General features: G+C 49.9%; 2 protein-coding genes across 4 annotated transcripts; one reads left to right on the top strand and one right to left on the bottom strand.

Moving 5' to 3' along the window:
• Nucleotides 1-1934: 1934 nt before the first annotated feature.
• On the top strand, nt 1935-13318 carry VPS33A (VPS33A core subunit of CORVET and HOPS complexes). 3 transcript variants are annotated; one of them, XM_078604925.1, is made up of 13 exons: nt 1935-2100; nt 3954-4019; nt 4939-5075; nt 6070-6256; nt 7162-7278; nt 8027-8201; nt 8626-8822; nt 9471-9597; nt 9954-10021; nt 10438-10575; nt 11053-11190; nt 12047-12215; nt 12568-13318. In XM_078604925.1, exons 1-13 carry the CDS (start codon nt 1999-2001, stop codon nt 12768-12770), a joined length of 1824 nt encoding a protein of 607 aa, XP_078461051.1. In that variant the 5' UTR covers nt 1935-1998; the 3' UTR covers nt 12771-13318. The 3 variants fall into 3 exon arrangements, with proteins under 3 accessions (XP_078461051.1, XP_078461052.1, XP_078461053.1); XM_078604926.1 differs by lacking the exon at nt 1935-2100 and adding an exon at nt 2111-3239; XM_078604927.1 differs by lacking the exon at nt 1935-2100 and adding an exon at nt 4380-4528.
• Nucleotides 13319-14012: 694 nt separating this feature from the next.
• NDUFA2 (NADH:ubiquinone oxidoreductase subunit A2) lies at nt 14013-16419 on the bottom strand. Its single transcript, XM_078604930.1, has 3 exons — nt 16202-16419; nt 15711-15817; nt 14013-14716 (listed from the first exon to the last, which is right to left on the bottom strand). The coding sequence occupies exons 1-3, from the start codon at nt 16294-16296 to the stop codon at nt 14625-14627; spliced, it is 294 nt and encodes a 97-aa protein (XP_078461056.1). The 5' UTR covers nt 16297-16419; the 3' UTR covers nt 14013-14624.
• Nucleotides 16420-16612: the final 193 nt, after the last annotated feature.

Raw genomic sequence — 16612 nt, 5'->3', positions numbered from 1 at the left:
TTTACAGCCTCTGGGTCATAATAGTTTGGCCTTCGATTGCAACACCCCTCCCTACCTCCCACCCCTTCTCGGTAGGGGCATCTTCATCAACCCGCACCGACCGGCATGGTGAAGTATGGTCACACATTTCCTCGAATGGACGATGAGCATGTGCAGGCGCCAGCTTCGCCAAACATGGCTTTTCTTGATTTGAAGCTTTCGTGACTGCAGGAATCCATACTCTTTGGTTCTTTCCGTAAAGTCACGTAGGTAGAAAATAAAATAAATCACGTTTCGGGCGCAACACAAGCGTCCATTATCAGGTAGGAAAGCATGGTCTGCTGCGTCGTGATTTAATTTATTTGTAGCTCAATTTTAACCCACTTACCAATGTGGTATCGACTGCAAACTTGGTATACTTATGTCATACTGATGATAATACTATATTCTATAATAAAATATTTAAAATCTATATATTTTTTTTTTATGTTTCGGCCTGGGTCTAATTGTCCACAGTCCCTTACGTTATGGCAAGCTTCGGGGCCACTTGCTGGAGTCGTGCAGTTCTGCCATTACTAGTACATTTAATAAAAGCGTGTTTTTTAGAAAGTTTTTTAAAATATTACTTATTTTAGTTTGTGCCACAGTATCAAAGTATGGAAAATAAGAATAGGTTATTCCTTTTTTAAGCCCAAAAAATGTAAAAACCCTATTCTTATTTTTTTGTAATTTCTGAGAGCATGTTTATAGAACTTAATCGACACCGGACACGAGAGAATTGTACTTTTTTAAATTTCCCGGAGCGTCCCGAGAAATCCGGTAGCGCGTAACTCAAAATATATAGAGAGAATGATTACCACGTGACAAGGGAATCGATTCCACGTTAAAATTCTCCTTAACTTTGCCGGTCGATTCCACGCATAGCACGTGATACTCACGCGTCGATTCCTGACGGTCGATTTCGATTTTGTTTAACACAGACGCAATGCAATCGATTCCAAACGATCGGAATATTTATGTATTGATGCTGGAGGAATCCGATGAGCCGCGAATTTCTTTTTCACATGCGAATGGATTGTACAGGGTGGTCCAGATGTCTTGTGACCCCCCCACCCCAATTTTTTGGTTATTTTGCATTTTCATTTCTGTTTTCATTAAAACCTTACTTTAAAAAAAAATATGACGTTTTAGTGAATTAAATTGGGGGGGGGGGGGGGGTCACAAGACATCTGGACCAACCCATCTGTCGTAAGTCATCGAGTTGGCAGCGATTTCGATTCCTGATCGCGCCAATCGATTTTTTTTATACCCACGCCACATTTCGTAGGTACGAAAATCGATTTAAATTCCTGTGCGGGCGGGGCGAGGTTCAAGTTCAAGTTCATTTATTTGGTATAGCCCTGTGAGCCATTCGGCTCTTGAATCGGGTGCAACCGCAACAAACAAAAACATGAACAAAAAACATCTTAAAGTGAATATGTGACTAAGTGCAAACAGAAATCCAACGAAAGACAGCAAAATGTTGCAGACAAAAATCACCGTACACCAACGCTGTGTGCAAAAATCCCAGTGGGATGCAAGTCAAACAACCAACAACAACCACAAGACAACTTAGATTAAGGCCATCAGTCTAACTCTGTACTACAACAAAGAGACATGAGGTGAGCAGGGGGGCGGGGCGAGGTGAGCAGGGGGGCGGGGCGAGGTGAGCAGGGGGGCGAGGTGAGCAGGGGGGCGGGGCGAGGTGGGCGGGGCGAGGTGAGCAGGGGGGCGGGGCGAGGTGAGCAGGGGGGCGAGGTGAGCAGGGGGGCGGGGCGAGGTGAGCAGGGGGGCGGGGCGAGGTGGGCGGGGCGAGGTGAGCAGGGGGGCGGGGCGAGGTGGTGGCGGGGCGGGGTCATCTATTTCTCAGACGTGGGGCGGTTTCGTGAAAGCACGACAATCGATTACGATTCGTGCGAGGATTCGATGCGAGGGAATCGATAGCACCAAGGGTTGTCGGGGGGTGGTGGTGGTGTCGCTATGGCGTCTCATCTGGCGAGCGGGAGGCTCAACCTCGGCGTTCTTCGCGAAGCGGCGCGGAGGCGGCTGCTGCAGATCCTCGACAAACTCTCGGGCAGCAAGGCGAGAGGCACCATCCTCACCCACTCCTCTCTTAACTCTTCCTCGCGATGGGAGTCGTTTGTTGGGTGCGATGTTGTCACGCCTGGTTGTTGTCGATGGTTGTTGTGAGTTGGTGGGTGAAAGATGGTGAGCTCCTCCGGCAGGCTGGGGTCACGTACCCCCCGCACGCCCGGCGGCCACCGCGTGCCCGAAACGGCTTCTGTTTGGCCGGCACGGGATGGAGAAGCGATGGAGTTGACGGGTCACGGGAGGACGTGGAGCTGAGTGGAATTGTCCGTGACCGGCACCAGCGGTGTCACGATCGGCCTCTGTGGAGGGAGGCAGTCGCCCTCCAGCAGCAACAACAACAACAACGGAGGGGCAAAAGGAGCGACGCTCACAACAACGAGCGGAGCGCCGGGCGGATAAAACGCAGCAAGTTGGCACAGTAGGGGGAACGGGGTGGTGCATCTCCCTGCCTGATCTCAGTTGACCCATGGCACCTGCTGGGGTCTGTCCCGTGACCTGTCAGCGAGTCTTGGACACTTCACGTGGCCTCAAAGTGCACCTGACCTGGCACAGGCGCCGTGGTGACGTCAACGCCGGTTATTGTTGTTGTGGGTGATGGTTGTGATGATGGTTGTTGGTGGTTATGGTTGGTACTGGCGAGAGAGGTGATTCTTGACGTGATGATTGGCGGTAAGTTGTGGATGCTGGGAATGCTGAGATCATGGCTGGTGGTTTCGGTTGGAGTGATGGTTGTGGTGAAGTTGCTGTTAGTGGTGTGGGTTGGTGGTGGTAGTCGTGGTGGTAGTGTGGGTAATGGGTGATTGAATTCTGGTGATGCGGGGAGTTGATGTGATTGCCAGAAGAATGTGGAATGTGCCATCTTTGTTCTCGAAATGGCATACGGTGCAATAACCACACACCCGTTTCCCTATTGCCTGAGTTCCTCAATTCTTTAAATATTTTTTTTAATCTCTTAAAAAATACCGTGTGTTTTCAATTGTGTCTGATTGAAATTGCAATGCCAATGAGATTACAGCCCTATACAGACCCTTTTGTCAGTCTCCTGCTGAATGAGGCCCTCCCCATGCTGTGCAGGTCATGGGGGCTATTTGACCATACTTCACACTGGTCAGTGCTACATCACCATGCTGGTTAGTTGCGGATTGATGAAAGCTGAGCGCAGACATGTGGGAACGTATAAGTAGAGCACAATAATTGAGTTTGCTACACAGCTGACTATAAAGTAGCTCCGCAGCCTGGTATGCATGGGGGTCGCCCATCCAAGAACTATCCAGACTCAACTCTGAATTTTCTCCCGAGCTTGGGGGAGATTGGAAATGGCATATTACAGGTGATCCGAACACATAGGCTGACGTTACAGACAGTATGTAGTCCTCCTTTGTTGTATGGCCTCTGCCATAGAAATGTGGAATTTCCTGCTGGTCCCCAGGAGCTAACTAATGCTTAATTATGCAGTAGCAGTGACTGAGACGACTGCCTCTTTGGATTTGTGGCAATAGAAGCAGTCTTCATGTCCATAGCCCCAACCTTAAACCCGAATATCTAAACTCAGTTCTTCAAACCCGAGACTTCCACACGTTAACACTTACACTCCGAGCCTAAACCTAAGACCCCAAACGCCAACTCTTAGCGCTAATTGAAAACTAAAGATACATTGTCCGTGAAATATTTCACGAACGGAAACCCACTGAAAGTCAGTTATAGGATGCAAATATGGTCGATGAATGAACATTCGTGGGAACAGTCGCCACTTCCAATGATAATTCCTGAGTGAAGGGAGGATTGTTTATGTATTGTGCAGCCTTCTTGTTAACCATATGCTGCTGCTGTTTGTTTCTCATCAGGCCATCGTGTGGGATGAAAGCCTGACTGGACCTTTTGGCCTCATCGCTGAATACTCACTGCTAAAGGTAACGTTAGTAAATGGTGTCACCCATTCCTTCATCACATCCAGAATAATCGATGAATGCTACTGTCTCCCCTACGGCCTCCAATCGCCAATTGATCAAATATAACCACTGCTAGACTTCTCACCCGCACCCGTAAATGAGACCACATCATTCTGGTACTCCAATCCCTCCACTGGCTCCCAATGCGATCCCTGATTAATATCAAGATTTTCTTGTCTGTCAAGTATGACGTTCTCTAACTTGCATGCTTAGTGACTAACTCAGAGACGATAAGACTTGGAGGCACTTCTTTATTAACAAGCACCATCGGGGTTAACACTCCTAATAATCAGTCCGTCTATTTTCGGCGACGCTACTCAGCTAGGACAGTCGGTAGGCTGCCTGACTAGCTGCGCCTCGAGATGGTGAAGATGGAGACGATGACGAGAAGGATGGTGAAGACGATGAGAATAACGGTGACGAAGACTTCAGCAGCACGACGGGGATCCCACTCCAACAACAGCCTCAAGGTCTCCTACAGGGGCACCTCTTAAACTGTCAGCGTGGCCTCGCTCCGTACCCCGGCCACGCCTCCTTTCTAGAACCTACTAGCGGGTTCCTGGTGTGCCCCTTCTGTGACCTTTCCCCTAGATCCCCCTCTCGTGTATATCCTGTACTGCTGACGTCAGGACTGCCGTACGCCGCAGATTCCCTTTTTCTGCCAGCAGCCAGCGCTATGCCACTACACGTGTTCATTTTTCTGTCCTTCCGTAATTCAAAGCACGTATCTCTCCACGTTTCTTTGTGTACGTTTGCGCATTTGTTCCAATGTCTTTATCATTGACCATATTTCTCATTAACATTGACATTCTCGCTGGTTGAATGCCCACGATGATGATAATGTTGATGATGGTAACATAGCCCGGTTCACCCGTGACAGGAGCATGAAGTGGACAAGATGTTTCCTCTGCGGGAGGAACGCCTGCCGCCACTGCCGCCATCTCCTTCCCGACACGTGATCTTCATGCTACGGCCACGCGTGGAGCTCATGCAGATCGTGGGCACCAGTCTGCTCAAGTAAGTGACGGAAAACACACATGGTGGCCTCCTCCCGTGAGAGATATCACATGGTCGGTGTTCCCGACAGCAGAGCTCTTCACCCTACGCTGGTGGTGCAGCGTGAGTTGACTTGGCCTCAAAATGAGTACGTGGTGCGGTGTTGTAAACATCACGGGGAGACAAAGGCAGTCGGGCGTGGTGATGAAGGCAGGGAGTGTAAACGTAGGTACAAGAGGAATCTAGAGCCGACACAAATGGACGTTCCTTCCAGTGGTGGTCCTGGCCAATTGGAGGCCCTAAGTTCAAATTACAACCACCACCCCCTTTAAATTTGCTAAATCTTAATCCGTTGATATATGAGATATAGAAAAGAGATATGTGTAGTGAGACACAATAAAAGTCTACGAATGTATGTTGAACTTCTTTCACACCATATGTAGCCAACCGTGCTAACCAGAGATGCGGGGGAAGAATATATAGAAATGTACTTGGATGAGAAATGAGAGACGCAAATATTCAGGGGTGAGACAGATTAATTGGCTTTTTGAATGAAGATTGTTGCTCTGGTTTTTATTAGGATTTGAATTCGAGCGGCTCATTTGATTCACCCTATTTTTTTATGGATCCTGGGCCCCTTGCACTGCTTGGCACCTCTGATTATCACGGTCGTGCTATGTACATTGCAAATGTAGTTCAACATACAGTAAAACCGTGGATTGCGAGCAAAATTCGTTCTGTAAACGTGTTTGTAATCCAAAGCACTCGTATATCAAAGCACTCGTATATCAGTTGTGATCACGTGACGCTCGGCAGACAAAGCGTAAACACGTACTACTCGTATTGCAAGACCTCGCTCGTTTATCAAATTAATATTCATTTAAAAAAGTGCTCGTCTTGCAAAACACTCGCAGACCAAGTTACTCGCAATCCAAGCTTTTACTGTACATACATTTGCATTTGCTTAGTTTTCTAATGCCGAGCGCCATCACTGACCGCCCTGTGCGTGCCGCAGGGAAGAAGGCTGCTCCCCGGGCAGGGAGTACCACCTGGTGTGCGTGCCGCGCCGCTGCGTACTCTGCGAGCAGCATCTGCAGCAGATGGGCGTCTTCGGCACCTTTACCACCATCCAGGAATATCCCTTGGACTTCATTCCTTTTGACAGTGACCTCATATCCATGGAGAATGAGTTCGCATTCAGGGTATGCGCTCCCCCCTTTTAAGTGCTGTAGTGTCATTCGTACGAGGCAAAAAATATGTCCTGCTCATTGGACATTGAAGTGGTGCTCATCGTCCGTACACAGCCCCTCAGACGGTGGTGAAAACTCCACTTTGCAATGACGGGGGCAAGGCTATTTGTCGGACAACCATTGTTGACTTCCCACAAAGTGGTATGCATATGTTCTACCCCGGAGAGTGGGACGATGGTCCGAGTCGACCCCCAACTAAGTAGGATTTGAACGAATGAGTTGAATGAGTTAAATGATGACGTCACCCTGCTGCTCTGTTTAAGACCGGGAGCAAGTGAGGGCTCCACCATTCTGGTGATTTGCCCGATGATGCTGGATGTAATTACCAGCGAAACGTCGTACACAAAAATTGTAAATGTTGTGGATTCACTCATCAACACACCGGTGGGCTAAAGTAGTGAACTGTTTGTCTTTTGTCAACGTGACACATTTTTTACTGTTTGGCCGTGTCGGGTGGTGGAGGGTTACGACACATTTATAAATAACGCGATCTAACTCAAAAACCTTTATTATGAATAATATTGGTCGCGAAAGCCTACGTGTTAAACTGAGGATTTGAACTTGCAACCTTCCAATTGTGAATGGCTCGCTCGACTAACTGAGCCAGTGATGAGAAAAAAGATAGGTTTTTGTAATCCAATACCATCCGTGAAATTTGCTATTCACGAGCATCTCCGGAAGGTAATACCGTGGTCCTGCAGTAGCCTAGAGCACCTGTTTTATACATGCAAGTCACCCATTTAAGCGCTCTCCAGGCTCAACCCTGCTGATGAGATCGGGCACATTCCGGATGAATCATGGTCGCAATGCAAAACAGTACCATACAATTTGTTGATAAATTATTTCTTTGCTTTCAGGAATGTCACTTGGAAAATGACTTCACAAGTTTGTTCCACGTTGCCAAAGGACTGATGACCATGCAGTCTCTTTATGGCACCATCCCAAATATCTCCGGAAAGGGAGAATGGGCCAGGGTGAGTACCTTGTGGTTGTTGGTTGATGACCGTTCTGTTATTATGAAAGTTTTTCAATGGGAAAAATCTGGAAACTTACTTGTGCGCACGTGAAGCTCGCCGCTACCTATGTATGTTGAACTTCTTTCGCACCGTACGTAGCCAATCGTGCTAATCGGAGGTGTGGTTGGAATCTATCCTATGTATGTATGTTGAACTTCTTTCGCACCTTACGTATCCAACCGTGCTAATCGGAGGTGTAGTTGGACTCTGTTGTATGTATGTTGAACTTCTTTCGCATCGTACGTAGCCAACCGTGCTAATCGGAGGTGTGGTTGGAATCTATTGTTTGGATGTTGAACTTCTTTCGCACCGTACGTAGCCATCCATGCTAATCGGAGGTACTACGCCCCGCTGGAACTCCCTGCCCAGGGAACCCTCTCCACTTTGAAGTCTCCTCAAAATCTTACCCTTCAACCGTGACTCAGGACTCACTTCCTTAGTCACTTCCTCTATTTTCCTCACCCTTGCTACGTCCCTCCCCCATTCTTCCTCTGTCATTTTGCGCTTCGGTCCACTTGTTAACGTTCCTGGGCTTATTAGCAACATAGACGTTGCTGTCGCTGCGAACATTGAACGGCAAAAGCTTTCGTTATTTGTGAGCAGTTGTGGGTCGCCAAGCATTTACCATGTCGATTGGCGTAAAAAACAAGAAGGGAACAATTCGTCGTAAGGCTGACCCGTTTTCTTGCGATGCGTGACGTTGCAGCGCGTGACCGACATGCTGCTGAGGATGCACCGCGAGATGGCGGGGGTGCAGATGCACATGCCTCCTGCCATCGACACGCTCCTCATCATCGACCGCAGCGTCGACCTGCTCACCCCCATGCTCACCCAGCTCACCTACGAGGGCCTCGTCGATGAAATCTACGGCCTTCAGAACAGTGAGTTTTGACGCCAATTGCGCGCGGCCCAACTCCGTGCCCGTGTGTAACGTGCGCTGGGGGGGGGGGGGCCCTTGCGGCGGTCCGCTGCTCAGAATCAGAATATTTGTACTGGAGGAATCCAATGTTGTATTCAGCTATTTTTCACAGATGTCCGGATGTCCCTGCTGGTTGACGGGGGGCTTTCCCGTGCCGTGCGTGAAATACGGTTCGATGACCGTACTTCACCACACTGGTCCGTGTAGATATTAGTGTGAAGGCTGAGAGTGTAGACACGGAGCATAGAAGTTTTTACGCACCACTCTCCACATCACTAATTAATACCCTGGCACAAGCGGTGGATGTAACGATGAATGGATTCGTCCCTGCGATTTTGTGCTCATTTGAGCAAGAAGTCACGTGTTTTTTTCTTTTTTCTTTACAGCTTCGGTCAAGCTTCCGCCGGAGAAGTTTCAGCCGCGTAAGCAGGACGGCGAAGCAGCAGCAGAGCTGCCCTCGGAGCCCAAGAAGCTGATTTTGAATTCGGCCGAGGAGCTGTACGCAGAAATCAGGGATCGCAACTTCAACGCCGTGGGGGAGGTGCTGAGCCGTAAAGCCAGGCTCATCACAGCCCAGTTTGAGGTGCTCCTCTTACCCCCCTCTGCCTTCGCCTGTGCACGTTGTTCCGTATTCTCCGGACTCCGGAAAGTCGGACGCAGCCCAAACTCTGGGAGACAGCGGTATTGCTACGGAGATCCGTCTGCCAGAAGATGATTGTGAAGGCGCTGCTTTAAAGTGGGGAGAAATGTATTCTGGAAGATTATTCTGAAAGGCCGGTGGCGGCTGCCTTCTGTCTTCTGGGTGTTGTTGTATTGCCTATGTCTCGTTGTCACTATCCAGGCTCAAAATCTTGCTTCGCATCCGACACCTGATGAGAAAAATGGGGGGCTTTCCAAGAGATGGGGCACCATGGCGGCGAGATGTTAACTACCTCGCCTGTTATACAGGAAGTCGTGGGTTCGGTCCCGGCCCTGATGTCTGTATATATGGAGTTTGCGTGTTCTCCCTGTTATCACGTACATTTTTCTCCAGGTCCTCCAGTTTTTCCCTCCACGTTTATAATCAACATGCATTTAGAGTATTTAGCTGCTATACATTTCCACGTAATGAGCCACTTCATTGAGCTATCATTTGTGGCCAGGTCACTTTTTCAAAAAATGAGCTATATAGAGCTCAGTGGACCTTACCTGGTAAAAAAAAAAAATGTTTGACCTGTTGCTGTGTTTGCAGGAAAGGCACCAAGCGAAAACCGTTGGGGAGATAAAGGAATTTGTTTCCAAGCTCCCGCACATGCAAGCTGTGAAATCGTCCCTCGCCACCCACACGTCCATTGCGGAGCTTGTGCAGGAGGTCACTCGTACGTACTCGTCCGCTGCCTCTTGTACCGCTTTTTCCACTGCACAACCGAGCCACACCGTGGCCGTGCCCGAGCAGAAGTCAACCAGCACAAATAGATTTTAAAATTAGTTCAGTTAAACGGAATGTGAGACTGTGAGGTGGTAGTCTTAAGTTCAAGAGCTGCTCATCATGGATATCGCTTCGACTTTTGACGTCGACTTGACTCGGGATTCTACGTGTATCGCAGTGGCGAACTAATTATTGATTGTTGAATCGAATTGTGATGGAGAGGATCATTATGCGCCGAGAAAGAACCTTCGGTGCTTCTGACAATCGTTTACTCCCGCCTCTTGACTTCACGTTTTTCGTCTCCAGATTCAGACACCTTCCTCGACTCATTGGCTGTTGAACAAGAGTTCATCGCCGGCATAGACACCGATAAGGTGAAATATATTTTATAATTCATTATTATTTACGCTTGTTTACCCAGGAAAGCCTCGCTGAGTCTGACAACTCATTTTTCAGGAGATTTCTGTCACGTTTTCATGAATGGCGGAAGGTGGGGTGCGCTGTGATTGCTCTGTATATTCTAATTGAGTAAGAAGCAGGCAGGACTGGAACAATGCTGCTTTTACACTGTGTGAGATCAGGAGGTCCTCTGTGGATCAGAGGATCTTGGAGGTGGGCTATGCGATATCCACTTGGGCAGGCCATTTTCGAACAGATTCGCGAGCGTTCAGAATGGATTCTTCGTCTTTTTGACATGGCGCCGGTCGCTCGATCGGGGAAAACATTGGCGAAAAGACGCTAAAATTACAAAAACCCTTCTGTTTTTTATCGCTGTGTGGGTGCTTATCAGGCCAACGTTTACATCGAGGAGTGCATTGCGCAGAAGCTGCCCTTGATGCGCGTGCTGCGCTTGATGTGCATACAGTCGCTGTGCAACAACGGCCTCAAACCCAAACTGCTGGAATACTATCGGCGCGAGATCATACAGGTGAGCATGCCACGCATCGGGAAGGCAGAGCTGTCCGTTTTTCCACTGCACGTTGATGATTATGTATGTATGTTGAACTTCTTTGGCACCATACGTAGCCAACCGTGCGAATCGGAGGTCCTGGGGAAGGACAACTAAACACAAAAAGTAGTTCTGAAGAAATGAGTTTTCGTTCTAGATTTACAAGTGCGTAGCTCCCAGTAGGCTCCTAATATCATCAAGGAAGAGCATTCCAGACGGCCGCAGAAGCGCATCTGAAAGCGCGCAATGCAGTGACCATCTTTGTTCGATGATTAGCCAAAAGCTGCTGCGACGATGACCGGAGTTTTAGTGATGGTTTATGCTCCTTGTCGAGATGCTGATGGTGAATGATGGCAGGAAAATTCAGCAATCAACCTAAATCAATTTAGCCATCCACTGGATTGTACAATATGCAGGCCTTCATCAATCCACTGCTGGATGTGTTGCTCGTGACAGACGTATGGGTTTGAGCACATGCTCACCTTGTTCAACCTGGAGAAAGCCGGCCTGCTGAAGCTGCAGCCGCCAGGACGGAACAACTTCCCCACTCTCCGCAAAACCCTGCGGCTCCACCAAACCGACGTCAACGAAAGGGTGAGTGTGGCGGGTCGTCACCAATCCACTGCTGGATGAAGGCTTCGCCCCCCCCCCAAGCCATCGCCACCCCCCACAGCCATGTGATGTAAACATAAACCTGGCACCGGTACGCGAGCTGACTTGATTGCTCCATCTTCACGGTGAACGTCCTTCTTGGGTGCGTTCTTTCCTTCGGCTGCTACCCAGCCGGTCGTTTATCCCAATGTGACCTCTTTAATCTATGTATTTCAGAATCGGAAGCTTTATTTATCCTGGAGAAATCCGACTAGCTATGAAGCTCTTTTTCACAGATGTCCAGTATGTTCTCCAATCAAATCCTATTATAAGCGGGGACATGGTATATCCACTTGTGGACACGCTGTATTCGTGCTGTTTCCGTTTTATGGCCTAGTTTGTGATGCTGGGTGCTGTGCTTTGTGGGGAGCGGCTGTGCAACGGTTTGCGTGCTGCGCTAGGAACACGGTAACTGGAGTTCGATTCCTGTTCACGGCCAACACCTGTGATGATTTATCTGAACCGGTCCTGAGCCTCCCCTCGGTCAAGTCGGCCTCAAATGAGAACCTGGTATGGTGTGTAAACATTCCCACTGTTGAGATAAAGTTGGCCGGGTGTGGTGCTGGCCACCCACCTCCTCGTGTGCCGTGCCGGCCTTTGTCGGTGCTTGCTATAATAGGACTTGCCCCAATAGTCTGTTAAGGCTGTATGTGTCACTTGTCTGAGACCAGCCGAGATGTGCTGCATTACGTTTGTTTTGGCTGCATTAAGGGCATTCCGACCCCTGTTTGCCCACATCTTGAAGTGGTAGTGCCCGATGCCAGCCGGATTGTGGTGGCCGCGTTGTTGCCCGTCGCAGGCCCCCACGGACGTATCCTACGTGTACAGCGGCTACGCGCCGCTCTCCGTCCGACTGGCTCAGCTGAGTACGCGCCCCGGCTGGAGAGTCATCGAGGAGGCCCTGAAGCTGCTGCCGGGGCCCGAGTTCCACGAGAAGCAACCGATTCCAACGGGGCTCACTCACAAACGTGAGCCGCACAGCGTCCACATTTCTTTGCCCCCACCGCTCCTCCTGGCACTGATGCCCATCCGCAGTCTGATCGCGTATATTGTAAAAGGCAGGAATCGCTTTACTCCTGAAATTTACACATTGCCAAAATGTTAATTTGGCAATTGCATTGCTTGCACCAGGGCCCATGCCAACCATGCTACGCCACTGCATTAATGCATACACGTACAATGGTTCTGAGGGCATATGTCAGGCAGACTGCATTTTGTAAATGCACATTCACAATGGTTTCTGCGGCTTCCATTGGGCAAACTGCATGCGTTTAATGCACGTGTACGATGGCTCTGGTGCGTGTGTGTGGTGCTGCGCAGGCGATACGGGATCACGCATCACCCTCGTGCTCTTCCTGGGCGGCGTGACGAGCGCCGAGATCTCGGCGATCCGCTTCCTGGGGCAGTCCGAGGACAGCAACACAGATTATGTCATTGGGACCACGAAGCTCATCAACGGGACTTCCTGGCTGCAGTCTCTCGCGGAAAAGCTGGAGCCGATCACCACATGCCCTGCCAAATAAATAATGCACGCTGCGCTACAAACAATGCCAGACGATTGGAATTTTACCCGAGCCAAGGATGATGGCGAGCAGTTAAACCTACTCCCTGGATGTAAAAAAAAGCCATTCGCATCGTCAGCCTCAATAAATCCACTGGCGAATGAACACCTTCCCAGGCCATTGCCGTTGGTCATAATCTTGCGATGTATTCACCCAGCACCTGCAAAAGCAAACGAGTGGAGTTCATCGTTTCACCTCCGCGGTGGACGTTATTCCTCGGTGTGTTTCCTCCGGTCCAGTGGACATCATCTCTTTTCGAGATGCATCCTATCCAATTGCTTTGCTTCAGTCAGTATGTCTTGAACCGCGGTGTATGTTCTCTCATCTGTGCGTTCTTGAATGTCTCCATATGCCACTCTAAAAGTGTAGCGCTCATTTCTTTTGCAACTTTTCTCTTAACAAACATGGCTTTTGCACTAATTTCATGAATTGGTTCGGATGGTGTATTTGGTTCTAACGCGCGCAGAAAACTACTGTGATATTTGTAAATATAAAACATTCCCATCGGCTCTTAAAATCACGTTTCTTTGATGTGCAAATTGTCACCGGGGATATTAAATGTGTGCAACTGTTATAAAACCACTGCAGGATGAGGGCCTCCCCATGCCATTCGGGTCATGAAGGTTATTTGGTCAAACTTTACCGAACTGGTCAATACGGGTTTTATAGGGTGGGCAGCATTCGATGTTGGCGTATAGTACAATGCGATGGATTTAGTGGCACTGCCCTCATTGTTGAGAACATAGATCCCTGAGCAACTTACAACACACTGTTTTTATGCATGGTGGTCATCCATCAAAGCGCTATCCTGGCTCAACCCTGCTAGGTTTGTGAGATCGAGTACATTCTGGGGGTGGGGATAAGGGGGCAGTAGCGGTTTTGATTGGGGGTGGGGCTGCCATGCCAAATAAGTGGAAAAGTGGACCACTGTTATGTATTGAAAATTTACAGAATAAGTATTGACTTAAGTTATAACTGGCCTGGTAACCTACAGATAGCATTTTCCCTTAAGCTTTTAAAACATTTCAAAATCCGGCTAATCGACTTGAAAAGCATTACTCCGTCACTCTTTGCAGACAATACATGCCCATGGTCAGGTTCAGCTGTCAGCCCAGTCTAACAATGTTTGGTCGTGCATGTGAAATTGCACTTCGCTCCCTGAGCAAATATGTATATACAGTGATTGAAAATACACAGCCACCATTTCCAATAATCACAACCATACATTTTTATTATTTACAATCATTTTGAACAATGTTTATATTTTTAAATAGGTTGTGTTTAGAGCAGTAGGATGGATTCATGTCCAATTTGTGGTGCTGGCCACAACATTATACTGGCTGCCTATATTGGTGCCGTCCATCAAATAATTACAATTACCAGTTCGAGCGAGGTTAAAGCTACAAAGCTGTTTGCCTCCCAAGTAGTAGTGACGTCACCACAGCACTTGTGGACACATGGTTTTTCGTCTGAAGATGTTATTGTGAACTTTGTCCTAAACCCCCACAAGCCTGCTATGGCAAAACACCTTATCGATATTTAAGAGTCCCAGGTGTATGCCAATTTGTTGGGTTAATGCGTCATTTGTGTGGTTGGAAGATCACTTCAACACTTCTGTTAGAAACCTGCATATACAAGGAATATCCTGCTGACATTTAAACCACGCAGTTCAAACCTCCGTCGAATTATAAGCGTTCAATCATGGGCGACACCATTATGAACGGCCTTGTATTGCCAACCCGGGCCGGGCCATCTGAAAGGCCGTATCGTAGCACCGTGACACGGGCAGCATGTTCGCTTGGGTCTTCTTGCCGCTTAGACCTTGGCATTGGCTAGGGCTTCCACCTCCTTGGTGACTTGCTCAGCGCTCAGGTTGTCCAGCAGAACACTTCTCTCTTGGCCATAGGCTGCGGAGCAGAACATGCACGGAACATCACGGGCATGCAAAAAGACACTTGGGATAACACTTGTCTCCTTTTCCATTGGTATAACGAAGCCGAGCCAGGTCGTCCCGGGTCAGAAGGCACAGGTTTTTTTTTTTTCCCCCACTGCAAAAGCAGAGCCGCGCTGCTTGCATCATGCCAACGTGAGAAAGTTTAACGGTGAAACGTTAACATTTCTCACGGTAATACAGACTGACGTCACAATTAAGAGGCCTTTAGCTCCGCCCCCTGGACGTGTTTGTCTCAAGAAAATAGCAGATGTGTTGTTCGGTCAACGTACCACGATTTGCTTTCCGGGACCGAGAAAAGCAGTGACAGACCACCCGTGCCACGAGAGCCCAGCGTTGGCTCGGCTCAGACGTGCCAGTGGAAAAGTCCAGGTTTGGCCAGGATGGGCCCAGCCAAAGTCGGTATGTTTAACTTCTTTCGCGCCGTACGTATCCAACCGCATGAATCGGATGAGGAAATTCGCCGTGGGCGGGGGCAATTGTAACAATTATTCGGAGCCGACAATAATAGGAGGGGGACTGCGAGTCACCCCGTGTCACGGTTGAGCCTGCCAGAAATGTGGTAGCTTTCGCCTCTGGAGAAGACACCTGGTTCTGGTAGGAACCTCCTGGTTACACCAGCCCACAGGGGATTATTGTGCCCGTCTGTCGTGCAGGGAGGGGCTGGGTGGGGAGAGTGGGGCTGGGTGGGGAGAGTGGGGCTGGGTGGGGGGTGGGGTTGGGTGGGGAGGGGCTGGTCACCCCGTGGTGCCCTTATAAAACTCAACGTTATACCTACTCACGCCGGCTTGTGCCCGCCCTCACAGTCGGGCATATTTGCGGAATACACCACGCCGCCGTTGACCCTGGCCATTGACCGAGCAACCCAACACGTTCTTACCAGCTCCCTCCGCAGGAGGAATGTGTTTATTATTTGCGGAGGGCAAGTGCACAGCTTGCGGGGCCCGTACCGTATCGCGCCCAGAGGCGGGCGGGAACGTCGCGGCATTCCCGCACGAGCACGGGGAGGTTGGGATTCTCCGTCTTGAGCGTCACAAAGCGAGCCTCGATGAACTCCCTGCACACGGTGGGGGTGGGGTGGGAGGCACGGCATCGTGATGGCATCGTGATGGCATCTAAACGGGCTGCGATGTTAGCGCATTGGGCTTGCTCACTGTGATACTGAACACACCGCACCAGGGCCCAGGACTGGGTTTAGAACATCGTCACTGGCGTTAACTCGGGTCGTCCGCTCCCAACAAACCCACTCCAGTCCCCGGCACACACACGCACGCCACACAGCCATGTTGGCGTTGACAGGGGTATACAAGTGCTCTGCTAGCTCCCACACAAGGGCCACGACTGATACGAGTCGAGGCCTCCCCAATCAGGGGGACACTTTACTCAGTTTCTCGCCTCCCTCAGCTCCCCCCCACCCCGTGTGTCCCCGTGTGGGCCGCACCTGACCCCGCGGCTCGCCTCTGAGCTCTGGCTGAGGTGCAGACGCAGCTCCCTGAGCGCGGGGGACGCGAATCTGAGACTCGACCGCGCCGCCATCCTCCTCGTCTCGCTCTCCTCCAAGGGCGAATGCGGCGAGGATCGATCCGGCGGAATCGCGATACGTTCAACATCGATTCTCGATTCACTCGCGCGTGACGTTGCCGCGCGATGACGTCACACACACATCGCGGCGTGCAACTTTTTTAGCGCGGTGACGTCACCACGCCGCCGCGTGCGGGGGCTGCGTTGGGCGCGATGATGTCACCGCGCAACGTTTTACGGCGTGACCGGTGGTCGCGAGATGACGTCGCCACCGCGCTTGCGTGCCAAGCTGCGTTGCGCGATGACGTCACCGCGCAATGTTTACGCGTGC

The sequence above is a fragment of the Lampetra planeri genome, chromosome 23 (assembly GCF_965212315.1).
Source record: "Lampetra planeri chromosome 23, kcLamPlan1.2.h2, whole genome shotgun sequence".
NCBI classification, from domain to species: domain Eukaryota; kingdom Metazoa; phylum Chordata; class Hyperoartia; order Petromyzontiformes; family Petromyzontidae; genus Lampetra; species Lampetra planeri.
The sequence above is the reverse complement of the archived record's forward strand: the minus strand, read 5'-3'. Positions and strand labels throughout refer to the sequence as shown.